The sequence below is a fragment of the Syngnathoides biaculeatus genome, chromosome 3, assembly GCF_019802595.1.
Source record: "Syngnathoides biaculeatus isolate LvHL_M chromosome 3, ASM1980259v1, whole genome shotgun sequence".
NCBI lineage: Eukaryota > Metazoa > Chordata > Actinopteri > Syngnathiformes > Syngnathidae > Syngnathoides > Syngnathoides biaculeatus.
This window is the reverse complement of record NC_084642.1, coordinates 39,433,152-39,454,497: the sequence shown is the minus strand read 5'-3', so window position 1 is coordinate 39,454,497 and position 21,346 is coordinate 39,433,152. Positions and strand designations below refer to the sequence as shown.

The window sequence follows — 21,346 nt, the reverse complement described above, 5'->3', positions numbered from 1 at the left end:
AGTGTAAGTATTTACAACAGGTTAGGGAGATATCTAGCGGTTGAAAAATCAAAAAGAAAAAGTAGTTACAAGTACACCATGATGCACAAATTTAAGATTAAAATTATGTTTGCCCCGTTTTATTGTTTTGGCATCCAACTTGAGGCAGGACCATCTCCACCTGCAGCTAATTTTTGTTTCAAACTGTGGCACAGTAATAGTTCACGCTCATTCTGGAAAAGAATTAACGAAAATCAGTGTTCCATGTAATTTTAGACTATTACAAACTTCTAAGTCTAATCCCAAATGAAGCTTCTGGGAAAATATTAAATACAATATTTTTCTGTCTTTATTGGCCATTGACATAATCCCTCACATCACTCAAACATTTAGTACATTCATATCCATAAACTAATATGATAATTTTAGAAGGGTTTCCTAATTAATACAAGATGTATTAGCAGATCAACTCTAGTCACCAATGTCATATGTGCTTTGCAACAAATACAATACACAATATAATACATAAAAAACAATGTTTTTGTTTGTCTAAATGTAAACAAGAGATGCGTGTCATTGCCTTCATGTTAACAATAACCTTCTCAAAATGGTTGACACTTAGGCACATTGATCATCCGGCCATGCTTATCTAGTGTTCATACCTATGCCTGAAAAGCCCAATAAAGGATTTTGTATGAGGTCATGTGACTTACTTGTCATATGGTTGGTTAACTTGACTTAACGGTCACTAGCGCTTAAATTGGATTAATGCAAACAGCATCCAATGCGAAATGAAATTCATAGTTTCGGACGAAATAGTTATTGGTTAAGCAATAATTGATCAATAATGCAATAATAATAAAAGTAGCGAGCATTATTTAAACCATTGAAACTGCAAAAGCTTTTTTCTGGTCTTGTCGACTTCTGTGACTTATTCAAAGCAGGGCCCGAGTGCACAGGCCTAACTGAAGCAACGGCAGATTAGTCCGCTGCAGAGTAATATTCAAAATTACAGTGAAGAAAATAAGTATTTGAACACCCTGCTATATTGCAAGTTCTCCCACTTAGAAATCATGGAGGAGGCTAAAATTTTCATTGTAGGTGCATGTCCACTGTGAGATATCTAAAAATAAAAATCCCCAAATCACAATGTATGATTTTTTTTAACGATTTATTTGTGTGATACAGCTGCAAATAAGTATTTGAATACCTGAGAAAACCAATGTTAATATTTGGTACAGTAGCCTTAGTTTGCAATTACAGAAGTCAAACGTTTCCTGTAGTTGTTCACCAGGTTTGCAGACACTGCAGGAGGGATTTTGGCCCACTCCTCCACACAGATCTTCTCTAGATCAGACAGGTTTCTGGGCTGTCACTGAGAAACACGGAGTTTCAGCTCCCTTTAAAGATTTTCTATTGCGTTTGGATCTGGAGACTGGCTAGGCCACGCCAAAACCTTGATATTATTCTTACGGAGCCACTCCTTTGTTTTCCTGGCTGTGTGCTTTGGGTCATTGTCATGTTGAAAGACACAGCTACGACCCATCTTCAATGCTCTGACTGAGGGAAAGAGGTTGTTCCCCAAAATCTCACAATATATGGCCGCAGTCATCCTCTCCTTAATATAGTGCAGTCATCCTATCCCATGTGCAGGAAAACACCCCCAAAGCATGATGCTAACACCCCCATGCTTCACAGTAGGGATGGTGTTCTTTGGATGGAACTCATCATTCGTCTTCCTCCAAACAGTGTTAGTGGAATTATGACCAAAAAGTTCCATTTTGGTCTTATCTGACCACAAAACTTTCTCCCATGACTCCTCTGTATCATCCAAACGGTCATTGGCAAATTTAAGACAGGCCTGTATGTGCTGATTTAAACATGGTAACCTTCCGTGCCATGCATGATTTCAAACCATGATGTCTTAGCGTATTACCAAGAGTCACATTGGAAACATTGGTCCCAGCTCTTTTCAGGTCATTGACCAAGTCCTGTCGTGTAGTCCTGGACTGATTCCTCACCTTTCTGAGGATCATTGAGACCCCACAAAGTGATATCTCGCATGGGGCTCCACTCCGATTGAGATTGACAGTCATGTTTAGCTTCTTTCATTTTCTAATGATTGCTCCAACAGTGGACCTTTTCTCTCCAAACTGCTTGGCAATTTCACTGTCGCCCTTTCCAGCTCTGTGGAGTTGTACAATTTTGTCTCTGGTGTCTTTGGACAGCTCTTTGGTCTTGGCCATGTTACAAGTTTGAGTCTTACTGATTGTATGGGGTGGACAAGTGTCTTTATGCAGCTAATGACCTCACACAGGTACATTTGATTCGGGATTATACATGGAGTGGACGTGGACATTTAAAGGCGGACTAACAGGTCTTTGAGATTCAGAATTCTAGCTGATAGGTGTTCAAATACTTATTTGCAGCTGTATCACACAAATTGTTTAAAAAAAAAAAAAAAAAAAAAATCATACATTGCGATTTCTGGATTTTTGTTTTTAGATTATCTCTCTCACAGTGGACATGCACCTACGATGAAAATTTCAGACCCCTCCATGATTTCTAAGTGAGATAACTTGCAATGTACCAGGATGTTCAAATACTTATTTTCTTCACTGTATCCCTCTTGGCTGCATCTTTGATCAGTCTTCTCCTTGCTCGAGGTCAAAGTTTAGAGGGATGACCGGGTTTCGGTAGATTTGCAGTGGCCCGATACCCCTTCCATGTCAATATGAATGCTTGCACATTGCTCCTTGAGATGTTTAAAGCTTGTGGATGGTGGGATGGATCTAGCTCCCAAGTGTTCAAGGAGTATGAATTAAAGTGTATGGAATGTCCTCAGTGCACCTTTTTGCTAGTGTTATACAGTTTTTTTTAATGCAGAATTTGAATCTGAATTCTGTTATGAAGGAAAAAATTTTGATTATTGGCAAAAAATTATTGCACATTGCTGGATTTACTGAAAAAAAAAAGACGAAAACAAAGCGGAAACAGCCGAGTAGGAATGTGACGTCATAACTGGTGTAAACAATAGCGAGCATTGGAAGACGGTGAATTTTCCGATATCTTGAGCGATGAACACTATTCTGAAGGGCCCCACGAGGACCATGAAGCATATGAGCTTTATAAAGGCATTAAAGGTTATCAATTTGAGCCAGTTAGACAGCACACACTTTCGAATGCAGAAAAAAGTGCCGAACAAGCAGTCAGACGCTTGGAGCAGGATATGCCTCGTGTTGGAAACAAAGACTGGTAAGCATTTGTGAAGTTGTTGTTTGGGTTAGTTAGTCATGAACTGATAAATAGTAAAGGTTCCGATATCCTGAATGTATATACAAAATTTTCGGTCTTGCTAATAAATGATGCAAATGCCGTGTATTTAGTAAGTAGGTACGCGACCACCCAGGCATTCATTGTACAGCACGATGGCTCTGCCTGTACTTGTATGAGAAACTATCTGCAGTATAATGTGCGTCACTAATTTGCGTGTACAAGGCGCGTTTATTATCGCACCAAAACAAACGTAGTCCACAGTCTAAATTGGTATGTTTTCACAAATAAGGATTTTAATGAACGAAATCTGTTTAAAATATTGCAATGTTAATTTGAGAGCAATAGCTGGTAATATCTTGCTCCACCATAAATATAATTTCACATGGTGAACTGATGCCATAACCAGACAGTCTCAGTCACACAATAGCAGGTCCACCTGAGGTGACGTACGAGGCTGCGCCCTTGAATTGAGTCGTTTTTCATACACGGGAAACTGGGTCAAAGTTTATGGACTTTAATTCATAAACGCTTAAATTTTTTGGTAAAAACATTGAAAAGCTCATGTTTTTCATGGTACAGTTGAACATATATTTTCATTTAGATAAGATCATTTGAGTTTGAAATTAGACATTACAAACACTTTAAACAGCATATGACGGCGACAGGTGGTGCAACTCTAGAGCGTTGGCCTCACAGTTCTGAGGACCGTGGCTCAAATCCCAGCCTCGCCTGTATGGGGGTTTGCATGTTCTACCCGTGCCTCCGTGGGTCTTCTCCAGGGACTCCAGTTTCCTCGAACATCCCAAAAACATGCATAAATTGGAGACTGTTAAATTGCCCCTCGGTGCGATTGTGAGTGTGACTGTTATCCGTCTCCGTGTGCCCTGCGATTAGCTGGCAACCACTTCAGAGTGTACTCTACATCCTGCCCAATGACAGCTGAGATTGGCTCCAGGAGTCACACGACCCTTGTGAGAATTAGCGGCTCAGAAAATGGATGGAAACGGCGACAACCCCACCACACAGTAAAACTTATTGGAACCATAAGATTTAGGTAAATGGACTATTCATGAAATTCGCTTCAAAACAGCAGATTTCAACAAAAGTTGAAAGATTTGCATGTATGTTCTTTACATTTGAAAAAATAAAAAGGCGGCGTGTTGGAAAAATAGTTGTTTTGGTGCTTTGTTGGGACTGCTACCATTTATGCATCATCAACAAATCAGACATTCAATACAGTGTTCACCCCCTTTCCTGACTTCTGTTTTTGTGCATATCACAGACAAAGGTTTCAAATCATTAAACCAATTTTAATATCACTCAGAGATAACCCAAGATATACAAAATGGAATTTTCAAATATTTATATTTATGAAGGCACACACAAAAAAAAAAAACAAACAAAAAAAACCTCCGACCATCAGTGAACTGTAACTGCCCCCTGCACATAACGGGTTGTGCCACTATTAGGAACAACGACTGAAATAAAGCGTTTTTGATAATTGGTGTTGCGTCTTTCACACCACTCTGGAGGAAATCTGCCCCACTCTTTGCAGAATTGTTTCAATGCCGCCATTTTGGACGGTTTTCTAGCATAAAGCATTTCAATTGGATTTAAATCTGGAATTTGAATTGTCCACTTGAAAACCTTAATTTATTTATTTATTTTTTTTTTTGAGCCTTTCAGAGCCTTGACTTGCTGGTGGTGTTTCGGATCATTGTCCTGCTGCATGATCCAAGAGTGGGAGTTTGAGGGTACTAACTAATGGTCGGATGTTTTCCTTCAGGATTTTCTGGTACACAGCAGAATTCATTGCACCATCAATCAAAGATTTAGATTTTTTTTTAATGGCTTAAATTGAATTGTCACTCAAAAACTGCATTTTGTATGTCCTTTGGTTGTCTCTAAGCAGTAATTTTAACAGATTTGAAACCTGTGTGTAAGATAGATAAGAACAAAAATGAAATCAGGACGGGGGAAACACCTCATGGCACTGTATGTGCTACGAGAAGCCAAATAGATACAAAAAAAAAAAAAAAAAAAAAAAAAAACAGCAATGAATAAATTTGGAGGTATTCCCACCTTCGTTGCTGGCAGATCATTGATTTCAAGCTTGAGACTGCCGATGGATGTCTTGCAGAGAATGACAGCTTCTTCACTGCTTTTCACCTGGGCCAGATTGAATGATAGCCAGTTTGCCTAAATTGTGTTGTTTACATAAAAGTAAAATGTAGTTTTCTGGAAAAATACGACTTTGGACTTATAAAATTATGTTTGATTCTGTTAATTGTAACACCATATTAATTATGCTCTAGTAAAGACAAAGGTCAAAATGCTCCTTTCTACCTCCTTGTTTCTATCTAATACCAGAGTATTACATACATTTGGAGGTGTGAGGTGCAGAAGGGTCCAAATGCAGGGAAGATACCAACAACTAATTGTGCAAATGATTGGTCAAAGAAAAAAGATGGGGAGTTCTACATTTTTTGGAAAGACTGGACAGCCATTCATAGATGGAAAAGTATCCCAAAGCATTCGTGGCTGATGTTGCCAATGAGGTTTTTGACAACTTTTCACATAAAGACAAGATAATCAAACGAATAAAAGACATGCTATTGTTGGCAAGAACTGTTCACCATCGTACCATCATGATGGCAAAACAAATTGAATTATGTTCACGATTAACAGATGGAAGTCTCAACCCCTGCATGAAGCTTAACCTAACGACATATGAAAGACTATAAAGCCATGAGCAAAACCATGCAGCACCAGAAGTCACATTAACGGTAAAAGAAGTGTTCTTAATCATCATTGGTTAGCAACATCATAATGTTATTTAAAAGAATTCAGAGACTTATTGTATTCTAAGTGTCGGTTTTACATAAATGCTCAAATACACCTGTATTTACTTTTGAAAATACTGCCTGGCTCTTCTGAAATTACATTTTGGCATTTAATAGCTCTCTCAGCCTAAAAGGTTCTCAACCCCTGATATATATGCAGGTCAATCAGTGTTTGTAGATTTTATTTTTGTTTTAGAAAACAGCTGTAATAACTGTTGAAAATGTGACTATGTTTCCACAAAACAGTTTCCATTGTTTCATACTTTTCCATACCTGGAAATTTATTAAAATCAAATTCCATACTTTTAGATGCTTTCCATACTTGCATAGGAACCCTAGAACTAGGGATGGGCGTTGAAAATAGAATTGAAACCGAAAATAGTATCACAATAAATGTGTTTTTTATTATACTTGATACAATATTATTTTTTTCCATCCTATTCAAATTTAGGCCATGGAGAAAAAAGGCTGACTTTAGATCACTATTTTAAGATGTAATTTCAAATCTCTACAACAGGGGTCATCAACCTTTTTGAGGCGGAGGGCTACTTTGTGAGAACTGTATGAAGGGCTACATGAATTGTTGGGAGCATACTTCATAGTTCATTACACATACATAAAATATTTTCGTTTAATTTTTTGTATGATGTAACATAACAGGTATTTTAAAAATGTAAATAACATAAGCAAGTCAGATTCAAAATTTAATGCTGTGGTATTTTTAGAACATGCCTCGGGGGCAGCCTTAAATTGTCCTTGTGGGTTACCATGCACTCGCGGGCACAGAGTTGGTGACCCCTGTTCTACAGAGGTCGACAAATATTATTCCCCATTTCATTCAAAACACTTGTTCATAAGTGTCCCCCAGAAGTGGGTTGGTCTACTGACTTCTTTTTTTTTTTTTTAATCAGATAAATTCATTGTTGAAACTGCAGATTTCACGAGACAATTTTGAAATCACAAAAAAGATCTGCATGGACCCTTCTTTTGATGGAGTCCTGGGATAGTCTATTGTCCTCCAGAACTGGAGTTGTCTTGGAATACCTAAAATTTTTAAGATATATATTTGAAAATCAGTTATAGTAGGCATATGTGTAGCCTTTTCTAAAATGAGCTTTCAGATCCAAATTTAACCTTCCTGTGTGCATTGATGGGACAGTCTACTTTCTTCTTAAGTGGGCTCATTGCATGATAGAGATTACTGTTATCATTTTCAAATATCTTTTAAAATCAAAGGATTGATGTATTATTTGTGAAGCTTTCATTTTAAAGTTAGCAACTTGACAGCGCGTTTGCGGTGTGTTGTCGTATTGCTTAGGAACAATCGTTGCTTAACAATCAGTGGCTGACCCTTTCCAAAAAATAGAATATCATGGAAAAGATAATTCAATTCAAAAAGTTAAACTTGATAGATTACACATTCAGAGCCAACAATTAAAAAATGTAGTTATTTGCTTATTTTTTCGTAATTTGGGATTCCAGCTCATAAACCCACAAAATAAGGAAATCCAAAAATACTGTGGGAGGAAGAAAAAAAGAAAATCACCATTGACTTCACAGTATTTGTAAAAGGAAAATTAGGGGCATGTTAAAAACAAATCAAAATACTGTACTTTTAAAACGATATGTTAATCTTCAATACTTGGTTGGGAATCAATTTGCTTGCACCTCTATCTCGATGCACAATTACATAGTGGCAATCAGCCTGTAGCATTGCATGGAAGTTATAGAAGCCCACATTTCCTGGATGCTTGCTGCCAGTTTGTCATTGTTTTTGGGTCTGTTGACACTCATTTTCCTCATGATAATACCCTATAGAGTCTCACTGGGGTTTAGATCAAGCGAACTGCCTGGCAAGTCAAGCACCGTGCTGGCATGAGGGTTAAACCAAGTTTTGGTGTTTCTTGTGGCATGGGTATGGCATTGTTCCGCTGGAGGATCAAATCTCGATCACCATATCCTCAGCAGAAGGAATGATTATAGCAAACTGTTGTGTTTATCTTGGATTTAAGAAAGCTGAGTTTACCAACAAATGCACTTGGCAGTGCATTGCAAATCATAACTCTGGATATTTCACACAGCAGCTCACGCAACTTGGGTACTGTTCTATTCAGTAATCCTCCAAACAATTGAACCTTGAATCCTGAATGAATTTTACTACTTGAAATTTAAAAGATGGCCTTGGACCTATGGCCAACAGTCAAACTTTCTTCTCCGTGGCCCAGTTGAGACGCTTTCCTACGTTGTAGTACATCTCCCGAATGGGTCTGAGTGTGGTTGTTTTTGAGACTGTGACTCATGCCTCGTTCCACTCTGTCTGGATCTCTGCTAGATTCTTGATGGAGCTACGAATGTTTAATTTATGAATGGAAATATGGAAATGAACTTTTCCATGATATTCAAAGCAGATAAATGACGAAAGCCTTTAAGTCTCTGCAGCCTACCACAGAATGCATTCTGGCCTTTTATCGTACATTTCATTGATTGTGTTTTCTAATGATATGGATCACGCGTCTATAAGGACATGAAGTGTGATTGATTCATTGCCCAGCCCAAATTTTAATTGACTCTATGTAAGCAGGTTTTTATGAAGTTGTCTTTAATTTTCAAGTGGTTGTCCTGTTTGATGTCTATTAAGCAAAAACATTTTTTCCTGTGACGAGTTGTATTCGTGAACCTACTTTTTCCTTGGTCTTCTCAAGAAAAGTGATGGCATCTTTAGGATCTGGACACAAGTATTTTATCAACACTTCATAATATCCAAATACATAAGAAAATGTTTTGTACATCACATTCGATTAGATACAGTACACCTTGTGAAAGTATTCGGCCCCTTTGAACTTTTCAACCTTTCGCCACATTTCAGGCTTCAAACAACGATTTCATTTTTTGTCAAGAATCAACAAGTGGGACACAATCGTGAAGTTGAAAGAAATTTATTGGATATTTTAAACTTTTTTTAACAAATAAAAACCTGAAAAGTGGAGCGTGCAATATTATTCGGCCCCCTTGCATTAATACTTTGCACCGCCACCTTTTGCTGCAATTACAGCTGCAAGTTGCTTGGGGTATGTCTCTATCAGTTTTGCACATCGAGAGACTGAAATTCTTGCCCATTCTTCCTTGCAAAACAACTCGAGCTCAGTGATGTTGGATGGAGAGCATTTGTAAACAGTAGTCTTCAGCTCTGCCCACAGATTCTCATTTGGATTTAGGTCTGGACTTTGACTTGGCCATTCTAACACCTGGATACGTTTATTTGTGAACCATTCCATTGTAGATTTGGCTTTGGGTCTGCTTCCGGTCCCCGACCTGGTGGCAGAAAAATGAGATAGCTCTGGCAAACCTGATCGTACAGTAATTAAATCATGCTGAATTTGGACCGAATGTTGTGAATACTCGACATGGGACGCCCCTGGGGACGACTTCAGTGGAGTAAGAATCATCATCTGTGAAATTTAGTACCCAAATTCGAGCCGTATTCGTTTGCGTTTGAAGCAGCGCGGCCTTGCTTAGCCTAGCTTGCTAACAACAAGACGCATCAGTAGCCAAATATTTGCTGAGGAGGAAAACAATCGGTAGTACCTAAAACACCTGCAAAACCTTTGTATCATATAGAACGAGGTCCGTGAGTACTATTAGTGAGGAAGTCGGACAAGTAGAAAGGCCGACTTAAACTTGCCCCTCAGACCAGACGACCTTTGCTTAGCTGTCTAACAACAATTCGCTTTTGTGATCCACCAGTTGCTGTTGAACAAATATCGAGCGTGAGTAATTGCATAATCTTGTTCAACCTACACAACTTGTCCAACGAGGATAGTGAGGACGACTCAACCTGCAACTACTGGAGTGAGAACCATTGGTTTGAATCTCTTTCATCCTCATGTCCTTTAAACCTTCTTACCCACATACCCTTTTAACTTTAACATAGACGAGGTAGTATGTAAATTGTGTTACTTATGTGCTGACTTTATTTGATTGTTTTTTTGACCATCTGCTGCCCTTGGAGAACACAATCTTGTGCGACCTGTAGGCCGTTCCGAAGCCCGGATAAATGCAGAGGTTGGATGTGACCTCGAGTTGAAAGAGAAATTCTGGAAGGAACTAAAAATAGTGCTGAACATCCTGGTCAGAGAGAGAGAGATGCGATTGGTGCAGATTTCAATGGACATGTTGGCAAAGGAAACTGGGGCGATGAAGTGACGGGTAAGTACAGCATCCACCAAAGGAACTTTGAGGGTCAGATGGTGGTGCACTTCACAAAAAGGATGGAATTGGCAGTGGTGAACACTTATTTCCAGAAGAGACAGGAACACGAGTGACCTAAAAGAACGGAGGTAGAAGCACATAGGTGGATCATATTTTGTGCAGACGATCTAATTTGAAGGAGGAAATTGACTGTAAGGTAGTAGTGGGGGAGAGTGTAGCTCGACAGCATAGGATGGTGGTGTGGAGGATGACTTGTAGGGGGTAGGAAGATTATGAAGGTAAACGTAGAGCCAAGAATCAGGTGGTAGAGGTTGAGAAAGAAAGAATGTTGTGTGGCCTTTCGGAAAGAGGTGACACAGACTCTAGACGGACAGGAAGAGCTCCCAGAAGCCTGTAATAATACTGCCAAGGTTTACAGAGAGGCAGGCAAGAGAGTACTTTGGGTGTCTTCTGGTAGGAAAGGGGAGAAGGAAACTTGGTGGTGGAAACCCCAAAATACAGGACGTCATTCAAGGAAAGAGATTAGCGAAGAAGAAGTGGGACACGGAGAGGACTGAGGAGAGGCGAAAGGAGTACATTGAAAGGCGACGTAGGGCAAACGTAGAGGTGGCGAAGGCTAATCAAAAGGCATATGACGACATGTACACCAGGTTGGATACAAAAGAAGGAGAAAAGAATCTCTACAGGTTGGAAAAAACAGAGGGATGGATGTCCAGCAAGTAAAGGTGATTAAGAATAGCGATGGAAATATGCTGACTGATGCCAGTAATGTGCTAAGTAGATGGAAAGAGTACTTTGAGACGTTAATGAAGAAAATGGGAGAGAAGGAAGATTAGAAGAGGCAAGTGTCAATGACCAGGAAGTGGCAATGATTAGTAAGGGGGAAGTTAGAAAGGCACTGAAAAGGATGAAAAATGGAAGAGTTGGTCCTGATGACATTATCAATGGAGGTATGGAAGCAATTTGGAGAGGTGGCTGTGGAGTTTTCGACCAACTTATTCAATAGAATACTAGCGGGAGTGAAGATGCCAGAAGAATGGGGGAAAAGTGCACTAGTTCCCATTTTTAAAACAACGGATATCTTCAGAACTGTGGAAACTACAGAGGAATAAAGATGATGAGCCACACAATGAAGTAATGGGAAAGAGTAGTGGAGGCGTAACTGAGGTCAGAACTAAGTATATACGAGCAACAGTATGATTTCATGCCTAGAAAGAGTACCACAGATGCATTATTTGCCTTGAGGATGCTCATGGAAAAGTACAGAGAAGGTCAGAAGGAGCTACATTGTGTCTTTGTAGACCCAGAGAAAGCCTGTGACAGAGTACCAAGAGAGGAACTGTGGTACTGCATGTGCAAGTCTGCTGTGGCGGAGAAATATGTTAGAATAGTACAGGACATGTATGAGGAAAGCAGAACAACGGTGAGATGTGCCGTAGGTGTGTCAGAAGAATCTAAGGTGGAGGTGGGACTGAATCAGGGATCCTGTCTGAGCCCCTTCCTGTTTACGGTAGTAATTGGTTTGGGCTGACAGATGAGGTTAGACTGGAGTCCCCTTGGAACATGATGTTCGCAGATGATATTGTGATATGCAGTGAAAGCAGGGAAGAGGCGGAGGAACAGTTAGAAAGATGGAGGTACGCATAGGAAAGGAGAGGAATGAAGATTAGCCAAAGTAAAACAGAGTTTATGTGCATGAATGAGAGGGGCAGTGGGGGAGGAGTGAAGCTACATTGTGAGCTGATTTGTCTATCATACAAATGTAGCTAAAATTTCATTAATAAAATATTTTAAAAATTATCAACACAACAAAAATTAAATAAATTAGCGCCAAAGAGCACATTTTCTTTCTGTTGAACTGCCTCCATGTGACGTCACACCGGGACAACCCCAGTAGACAATGGCTTCCTACAAAGAATCATACACGCTGCGAGTGGGATCTTGAGGAGATAAGACAGCAGTGATGAAGACGTTTTTATGGAATGCTCTGTATAAGAGATGGGAACTGAAGAGAAGGAATTTTCTTATTCTTCCCATGTTTGGAAAAACATCCGATGCAGTTGTGGTTGTAATTCAACCATACACGCATATTTGAACCATTGTTGACGAATTGCCCACGAGAACAGGATTCGACAAGACCTGACAAAGTTGACGTGGAACTTCGCACCCAAAACAGACCGGTAAGTGGCCTCAACAAATCTACATACACCTTGTTGACAAAATAATTAATTCAAACACGTTTAAACGTCTGATGCTCCTTGCACATAATGAGTCGTCTGTTGTTGTACGAGCGAGAAACAAAAGTTGAAACCTTCGGTATCGTTCTGTGTTTAAAGATCACATCTATAGTACCCTCTGAGTTGGACAGTACAGTACACTTACATTTAGCCAGTGATTATCATTATTTAAACTAAATGATCAGTAGTTGTAGCACTCTTTAGTCAGAAGATAATGAATGAATAAATCATAGGGCTTTACGCCACAGTGGGATTATTTCAGCCTTATTTTGGCGAGCAAAAGATAGTAATGAAATGCAACTTTCTCCTTAAAACAAACCAAATAACATTATTTTAACTGATTATATTTTTTTACCCAGGTGTAAATGTGGAAATCGCCAGCCAAAGCCTTTCCAGAGAGAATGCCGCTCCAGTAAGGAAATTACAGAAACCGCACGGCTGTTGGATGGAACTACCTTGGCTTGCATTGTTAACCACGAAGGGTTTGACCCAGTCTGCCTAAACACATTTGTATGGGAGACAGCCTGGCATGTCTTTCAATACCATTCTGGCAGAAACGCCTTCACAGGAGAAGGACATCAAGGAAATCACCACGTGGCGTACAGACAGTTGGTGAGGTGGTGTAGGGGGCCTCTCGGCAAGAGGAACAGGATGATTATATCATCATGTGCTGTGCAGAGAATCAGAACAGAATTTCCACCCCCAGGACTTGAATATGATGCCATGTTCACAAGATTTATGTCCAGCTGATGAACATTACCCTTTTCTTTGCATGAAAACTAAAGTGTCGGTGTTGATCATTGACTAAAAATTGATGGACATTGCAGTTATTATGTGACAATTTCGACTAAAATATCTTTTGTTGTTCTGGTGCAAAATTTCCCTTCCAAGTTGACTCTAATTAGTGTAATCGAAATGCTTGAAGAATTTGTGATATCTGTATCGCAGCACTGAAAAAGTTTCTAAACCAAGGTATTTTTTGTACAAACCACTGAAGGTGAACCCATCTTTCAATAAACGTGTATATGCACATGCTAAATATGATAGTTTCATTCCATAAAATGCCATTAGTAGAGATGAAAGTGGACTTTGTTGAAAATTCCTGAAAATACAAATGAGAGTACGAGGCGGGTCTGGGGGCATGCTCCCCCCGGACATTTTTGAAAAAAAAAGGATGGCTGTGGTGCATTCTGGCGATATCTGTGAACAAAATTCTGACCAAAAAAAAAAAAAAAAAAAAAAAAAAATTGGGCAAAAGCTCCCCAAGGGCCAAGCGCAGATTTTTTTGGGCCCCCATCCCGCTATCACATTTGTCATTAAAATATGGCATTTTATCTCAAGACAAATGAATTAAGTGAACTTGCATTTCCTTTTTCCGGGTGAATAACGGCTGTTTTGGAGCATGCTCGTTTAGTTAACGTTTATGAAATAAACATGTAAATTAATGTCAAGACCACACAAAAGAAGCGACATCTTGAGAGAATCCGAGGGGAGGGGTGTTATTGTTACTAGTGATAGTGCCTCAATATGGCTACACTCGTGAAAGCAAAACAAACTCAAACGCATTTTCGTTCAATGTTGTCAACTAATATTCGGATTAATTTTAGGCAATTTTTCTTTTATCTTCATGAAAATTTAAAAATCTGGAATTCCGGGAAAATCCGGGGGACTTTCATCACTGCATTAGGAGCTGGAAAGTTCAAATCTAGAGTATGCTACCTCACCTTAATTTTACCATCATATTTACAGAGGTTCACACAAGTTGAGAAAATGACTATTGAACAGACCAAACTAATGCATTATTTTTTTGTATCTTGCAACATGACTGGTTAATCAGCATGCATCAGAGGTTCGTAACATAAAACCTCTGCCGCTGAAATTCCATGAGGATAGAATTTAGTTTCAGTTTAACAAACCGGACACTGTTTTTAAATCGGCTTCTTCAAATTCATATATATTTTTTTTATTTACACAACATATGATTTCAACAGCTTTGATGTGAAAATCTTGAAAAATGATGCTGAATAGCCAAGTCTTTGCTTGGTTTTGTGTACTGGCTGCTGAGAGGTGGTGGTACTTGGGCGTCACCAGAGAAGTCGTTAGGTCCGCATCCACATAGAGGGTCTGGAGCTCTTTAAACAGGCGTTCCACATACCCTGAAACATGGAAATTATATTACTTCATACATTTGCAGATACTCCTGTCCTGGTTTACTTCTTCATCCTATAGGTAGAGTATTTTTTAACATGGATTTGGAAACCATACCTCACCAACAATCATATGAGGCATTGAAATTAATTAAAATTCAGATTTATAAAATGTATCTGACCCCCTATTCACAGATCTGAGGACTACATGTACAAGAAAACTGTAACATGATGGATTGTTAAACTTACTGTGAATTTTTCTTGTTTTTCATTAGCTTGTCTTTTACGTTTGGAGTTACAATTGACCCCTCCATACAGGGCACTTAACCACGCCTCCTGAAGTTACGTCACCCCACGTGTGCTAACCTCAGACAAACAATTAGCAAAAATGGCTGCGCAGGAAGAAAAGACGAAGCGAAATTGTCCGATTTACCATCTGATTTCTCACTTGCATTCTTAGCGAACAGTGAAATCGTTGAAAAGCAGACACCAGGGCTTCAAGTATTTCAGCGAGGGGTATTTCAATGGTATTTCCATGCATATCGACGGAGAAACCATTGATATTAGCGCAAGATCTTTCCGGAGTCAGAGGAAGACCGAGAAGCCACATAATATAATATATTATAATCCAAAGACGAATTCGTCATTGACAGTTTCTTATTTTCGTGTTACCTATCACACTTCTGTGCATAATCTGTACGTGTATCTGTATAGCAGTTTGTGAACCGCCGTATGAAGGAAAAGAAGAAGGCGAGACTTGATTTACGAGTCGTTTCTCTCGTTTTCTTTGTATAACGTCACGCCCTCCTCTCAATAATTATTCTTGAATTAGTGCCGAACCTACGTAAGTCCCGACCGAGTATGACAATCACTACTTTATAGTATCCTCAAACATCCTTCCTTCAGTCTTGGTGTCTCTGTGCACGTCGAAGGCTTTTAGGACTCGCTAGTCCGGTTTAGCTTAGCTCGGGAGCCGCCGAACAGAGACACGTTTGTGCAGTCAGATCATCGCAAAATATCGCTCAACACAGATCAAGTGTGTCAATCATTCACACGTAGCTATGTTATGCAAGCGAAGAACTGCTAATTCATTTATATGAGACATGTATTGAAAATCAAATATAGGGCTTACCTTCATGCAAACATATTTGTTCCAGTTGATTTTAGATGGATTCAGTTGATCCATCGAAGACATTTTTCGTACTCGGTCTTCTGTTCCGGTTGATTTTAGATGGATTCAGTTGATGATGCGGTCTTCCACAAAGTTTGATCCATCTAAGACATTTTTCGTACTGGGTCTTCGGTTTTGGAATTTACGAATTGAACTCCACCAACTAGCCTTTCAGGATACCTGTCGTCACTATGACAAAGTCCGTGACTACACCTCTTAGCCATATCTATTGTTAAAGAACCCAAATACGCGATAAAACGTTAACAAAAGCTATACTGGACCATGCAACGTTGTCTGAGGGAAAGGCAGGTGCCAAAAGGGGGCGTGGTTTATGCAGATCTCTGGCCTCTGATTGGTCAGCGACACGGATGATGGAATTTCTACGGAGGGGTCAATTGCCTACACTGAGACGAGAGGTGGGTGTGGGAATTGACATGATTGGCATATCATCCATATTTTCAATTTGGAATATTTTGTTAGATCAGAGTAATATCCATTATTGATTGCGCATTCTTCGTGTTATTTACATGCATTTAGCCCGTATGTTAAATTATGCATCGAATATTTGGGAGCACACACTGCCGTCAACAGTACACTAACTTTATACAGTGTACAAATTCTGCCACCTCCTAAACATCAAATGGATACGGATTAGCTGACATATATATCTGTATCGGTATTGTACTTGCATTTAAAACAAGGTAGATACTTGTAAATACGAAACAATTGATCACGCACGTACTTACTTTCTAGCGAAGCCAAGTGAACACTGCACCGGGTTTTCAAAGCAGCAATATTACTGTCCACTTTGATTTGTAAGTCCATTGTGCCCGCTTTGTCTTCACAAACCTGATCCATAACCTGCTTATCTGTTCATCTTTCAGCCATTCATGTAAGCTGACTCCGTCGGCGTATGACGCAGAACAGCCGTACACAACACACTTCCTCGTTATCTTATCTGGCTAAATTGTGTCGTGACGTCAAGATTCTGGAGAGAACTGGAACTTGGCGAATCTAAGCGACATTTTGAACAAAACCTTGAGACTGACTTTGACACTTATTTATTTCACTTCTGTTGTGTTGAGAATTTTTTAAATAATTTTTTTTATAAAACTTTTAGCTAGATTTGTATGATAGGCAAATCAAATACATTTCCTCTGGATTAGACCTTTAAACTTCTCCAAGACAGTATCTCGGACCTGCCTGGTGTGTTCCTTGGTCTTCATGATGCTCTCTGCACTTTAAACAGAAACCTGAGACTATCACAGAGCAGGTGCATGTATACGGAGACTTGATTAGACACAGGTGGATTCTATTTATCATCATCAGTCAACATTGGATCATTGAAAGATCCTCACTGAACTTCTGGAGTGAGTTTGCTGCACAGAGAGTAAAGCTGCCAAATAATATTGCAGACCCCACTTTTCGGTTTTTTTATTTGTTAAAAAAAGTATAAAATATCCAATAAATTTTGTTTCACTTCCCGATTGTGTCCCACTTGTTAATTCTTGACAAAAAATAAAAATTTTATATCTTTATCTTTGAAGCCAGAAATGTGGCAAAAGGTGGAAAAGTTCAAGGGGGCAAAATACTTTCACAAGGCACTCTATTTATCACAATCTTACTTGTCATCTGTCTGGCAACATGGAGAATGATCTCCACAAGGGACAAAGGATTTATCCTGTGAAGGGATTGAAACAATTAACTGGATGATCATCAGACAAATACTGTAATACTTTAACAAGCTGAAGGACTGTTTCTCCTTGGTAATTTTATAGCTTATTTTCTTGGTAACCTACCTGTGTTCAAAGTCACAGATGAAGTTTTCATAAAGCTGCAATACAAAATACGACCATTAATATGTGCGTTGCCAAGTTTACACTAAGACATCCTTTCATACACAGACAATACTTTACTACTTATGAAGGAATAAAACAAAAAAAAAAAATACATTTTCAACTCAGATTTTAACTGTTATCTTGGTGTGACCTTGTTCTTTTCATATCGCACAACATTGGGCAATATACTATGTGAGCATTCATTCATCCATTTTTTTAAACCACTTATCCTCACTAGGGCTGTGAATGTGCTGGAGTGTATTTTAACTACAGTGAAGAAAATAAGTATTTGAACACCCTGCTATATTGCAAGTTTTCCCACTTAGAAATCATGGAGGGCACTAAAATTTTCATCGGAGATGCATGTACACTGTGAGAGAGAAATCACAATGTATGATTTTTTTTAATGATTTATTTGTGTGATACAGCTGCAAATAAGTACTTGAACACCTGAGAAAACAATGTTAATATTTGATACTGTAGCCTTTGTTTGCAATTACAGATGTAAAACGTTCCCTGTAGTTATTCACCAGTATTTCACACACTGCAGGAAGGATTCTGGCCCACTCCTCCACACAGATCTCTAGATCACACAGTTTTCTGGGCTGTCGCTGAGAAACACGGAGTTTCAGCTCCCTCCAAACATTTTCTAATTGGCGGCGGCTCTAAAGAACGCAGCCGACAATGCCTCACTCAGCCGCGTGCGGCGACAACGCAGTAAAGCGCCCCGGCTCGACGGTGTTGTTCATCGTGTACTGCAGCGGCTATGAACAAACCCCTAAAGAAGCACGGCTCGGCTGTCATAACCCACCTCGGCGCCGAAAATGAGCCACCCCGGCCGACTGCGATGAGTGACGATGGCATATCATCTGAATATGGCTCGAAACAATAGTGTAATATTCCCCCAGTAACTTCACTCGGTTGTGTGGTGTTCTCCTTTTTGAAAAGAGCTTTCGTGTCAGAAGGGGCATGTTCGTCTTCCATAGTAGGGTGCACCGCGTATTTTCATTGGCGAATGTCCGGGTGACGTCACGGACAGAGGATGCAGCCAATATGGCAACCACTTGGATGTCGTAGAATGACACTTCTGCAACTTTGCGCATGGATGACGCCCTCTCCGCTCACATTTGTTTTTTCGTATAGACATCGAAGTGAATAATGTTATATGAATTTTTCAATATCTAGTTTTTAGTTTAGTTTATAGGGATGACACTTGACCTTTAATGGTCCTGGAATGCTACGTGAATGCTATGTGAGCTATGGGCTATGTTCAGTTTATCAAAAATGTGAACTTATTTTCTGAGTACGGCGTAGGACTAGCTAATGGTTTATTTATATCAGGAATATAAAATGCAAAAAATAGGGACTTCCCTAAAGTGATTACACGTATAGATCCATCCATTTTCTTCGCCACACAAGGGTCGCATCAGTGCTGAAACCTATCCCAGCTGTCAACGGGCAGGAGGGAGGTCAAAAACATGCAGACACGGGGAGAACACACAGAGGTCCAACATTGAACCCCCAGTCCTCAGAACTGTGAGGCCAACGCTTTCCAGCTGTGCCACCGTGCCGCCTCATAAAGTATGTTGTTGCTTATACAGTACTGGCACAAGAGGTTAATGCGTGCTAACGCTATGCGTACCAATTTCCCTGGCTGATAAACGAGCCTCACCTGTGACAGCCACAGCTTTATCCTGTCAAGTTGACCCCGCAGGAGGTTAAAGGAATACAAATTTGGGTGCGTTTTCTGTTGTGTTGCGGTTTGGTTCACAGCATGTCAGCATCTTGGCTTAGCTAGAACGAATGGGCTGTAATGGTAAGCCACAGTGACCTCAGGGGTGGGGTCATGGACGTTTCTTCTGGGTCTGGCTGTGAAAGCTGGCACATATCCAGATTTTGCTTGGATTTCAGAATTGTTCTTTTTTTTCCACATTTTTTTTTTCAATTAATGTGCAAAATATATGTAATAATAATGTTACTTCACATTGGAGGGTTTATTGCACATATGAATTTTGGGGAGCGTCTTCCTTTAAACTCACATTCAAGTAAAATCGTCATAAGAATAACTTGGACAGCAATGTATGTTTGTATAAGTATTTACCTGTATAAGACCATCTCCATTTTTGAAACAAGGATCTTTAACAAAGTCTGTCAATCTCAGTGTAAGCTGATGCCACAACCTGTGAAACACAGTAGCATTGAGTAAATACACTCTCAGACAAGTGACAAAAAAGTTCATTTCTTAACCTAAAGTGGGCCTGTCATGAAATGGATGATTTTTGGTATATTATTAATGAAAAACCCACAACCAATATGGTCCGTTGTGTCTTTTCACCACAAAACATGATTTTGACGTATACAGCTCTTTGTAACTCTCGCCATGAAAATCCTCTCAGGGTTTTGGTTCCCAGAAGAAGCAGGAACTGACGTAAAGGACAGCGGCGCCCCCTCGTGGACTGGTTTGTTTCCATTACTTTTACCTCCAGGAATGTAGCTCGTTGTTCCTTTGTGTTAGCCAAAATGCCAGCTCATTGCATTGCTGGACAATGCTTGAACACCCGGGAGAATGGAATTACCCTTCATAAGTTTGAAAGAGACCCTGTTCATTGTGAAAAATGGATTGCACGAGTGCAGAGGACGAGAGCTTCGTGGGTTCAAAATAACAGGTAAGTGTGTATACAGCTACTAAAAAAAAATTATAGTTTGGGGTGGACCACGTAATCGATCTCTCTCATAATGTAGCAATAGTTCCATGTATGAAATGTGTCAATGTGCGCGTGGCCCAGCCAACAATGTCTCACTCAGCCTCGTCTCGATAGTGTTCATCGCGTACTGCGGCGACTTTGAACATACCCCTAAAAGCAGTATAGCTCGGCTCCATCTCCTCCTTATATACCACAGCGCCGAAAATCACCCACACCGGCTGAGGCGCCACATTCATCGGTTACAGCTTCTGCAAAGGCTGCGCGTCGGGGGCGGCTCTGAAGAACCCAGCCGAGAATGCGTTACTCAGTTGCGTTCGCGCATAAAGCACCCCGGCTCGACTGTGTTGCTCAGTACTGCGGCGTCTGTGAGCACCCCCCTAAAGCAGCACCGCTCAGCTCTGTCATAAACCACACCGGCCGGCTGCGATGCAGAAGTGGATCGGAAAGGATGCGGTTTGGCTGTGATCGGATATCATCTGAATATGCTTGAAACAATAGTGTAATATTACCCTGAAGGCTTGAAACAATAGTGTAATATTGCCCCGGTAAACTTCACTTGGTTGCGTGGTGTTGTCCTTTTCGAAAAGAGCTTTGGTGTCAGGAAAATCTGAATGTCTCTGTTGTTCAGTTTCCATAGTAGCAGGTACTGCGCGTTTTCAACGGCAGAAGTGATGTTGACGTCAAGGACAGAGGACGTGACAAATATGGCGACCACTTGGATGTCGAGTGACACTCAATTGTGCAACTTTGGGAATGGATGACGCGCTCTCTGCTCACTTTTTTTTTCCCGTATAGACATTGAAGTGAATACTGTTATATGTATTTTTCATTACAACATCTATGTTACAATGTTTATAGGGATGACAGTCCCACTTTAAAGGGGAAATCCAGTGCTTGCATTAACAGTGTATCCAATAGATCATGTAATATGTACCCTATTT

General features: G+C 39.9%; 1 protein-coding gene across 3 annotated transcripts in view; it reads right to left on the bottom strand.

Annotated features, from left to right (window-relative positions):
* Nucleotides 1-21,346, bottom strand: part of psmd13 (proteasome 26S subunit, non-ATPase 13) — a 39,368-nt gene that overhangs the window by 16,373 nt on the left and 1,649 nt on the right. Inside the window, exons 2-6 of one of the 3 annotated variants that reach the window (XM_061815786.1) lie at nt 19,802-19,880; nt 17,662-17,696; nt 17,488-17,543; nt 8,780-8,823; nt 5,338-5,454 (exon numbers count right to left, since the gene is read on the bottom strand). In XM_061815786.1, coding sequence (XP_061671770.1) covers nt 5,338-5,454; nt 8,780-8,823; nt 17,488-17,543; nt 17,662-17,696; nt 19,802-19,880 — 331 coding nt within the window. The remainder of the gene's footprint in view (nt 1-5,337; nt 5,455-8,779; nt 8,824-17,487; nt 17,544-17,661; nt 17,697-19,801; nt 19,881-21,346) is intronic. The other 2 variants (XM_061815787.1, XM_061815788.1) reach the window with 2 other exon arrangements.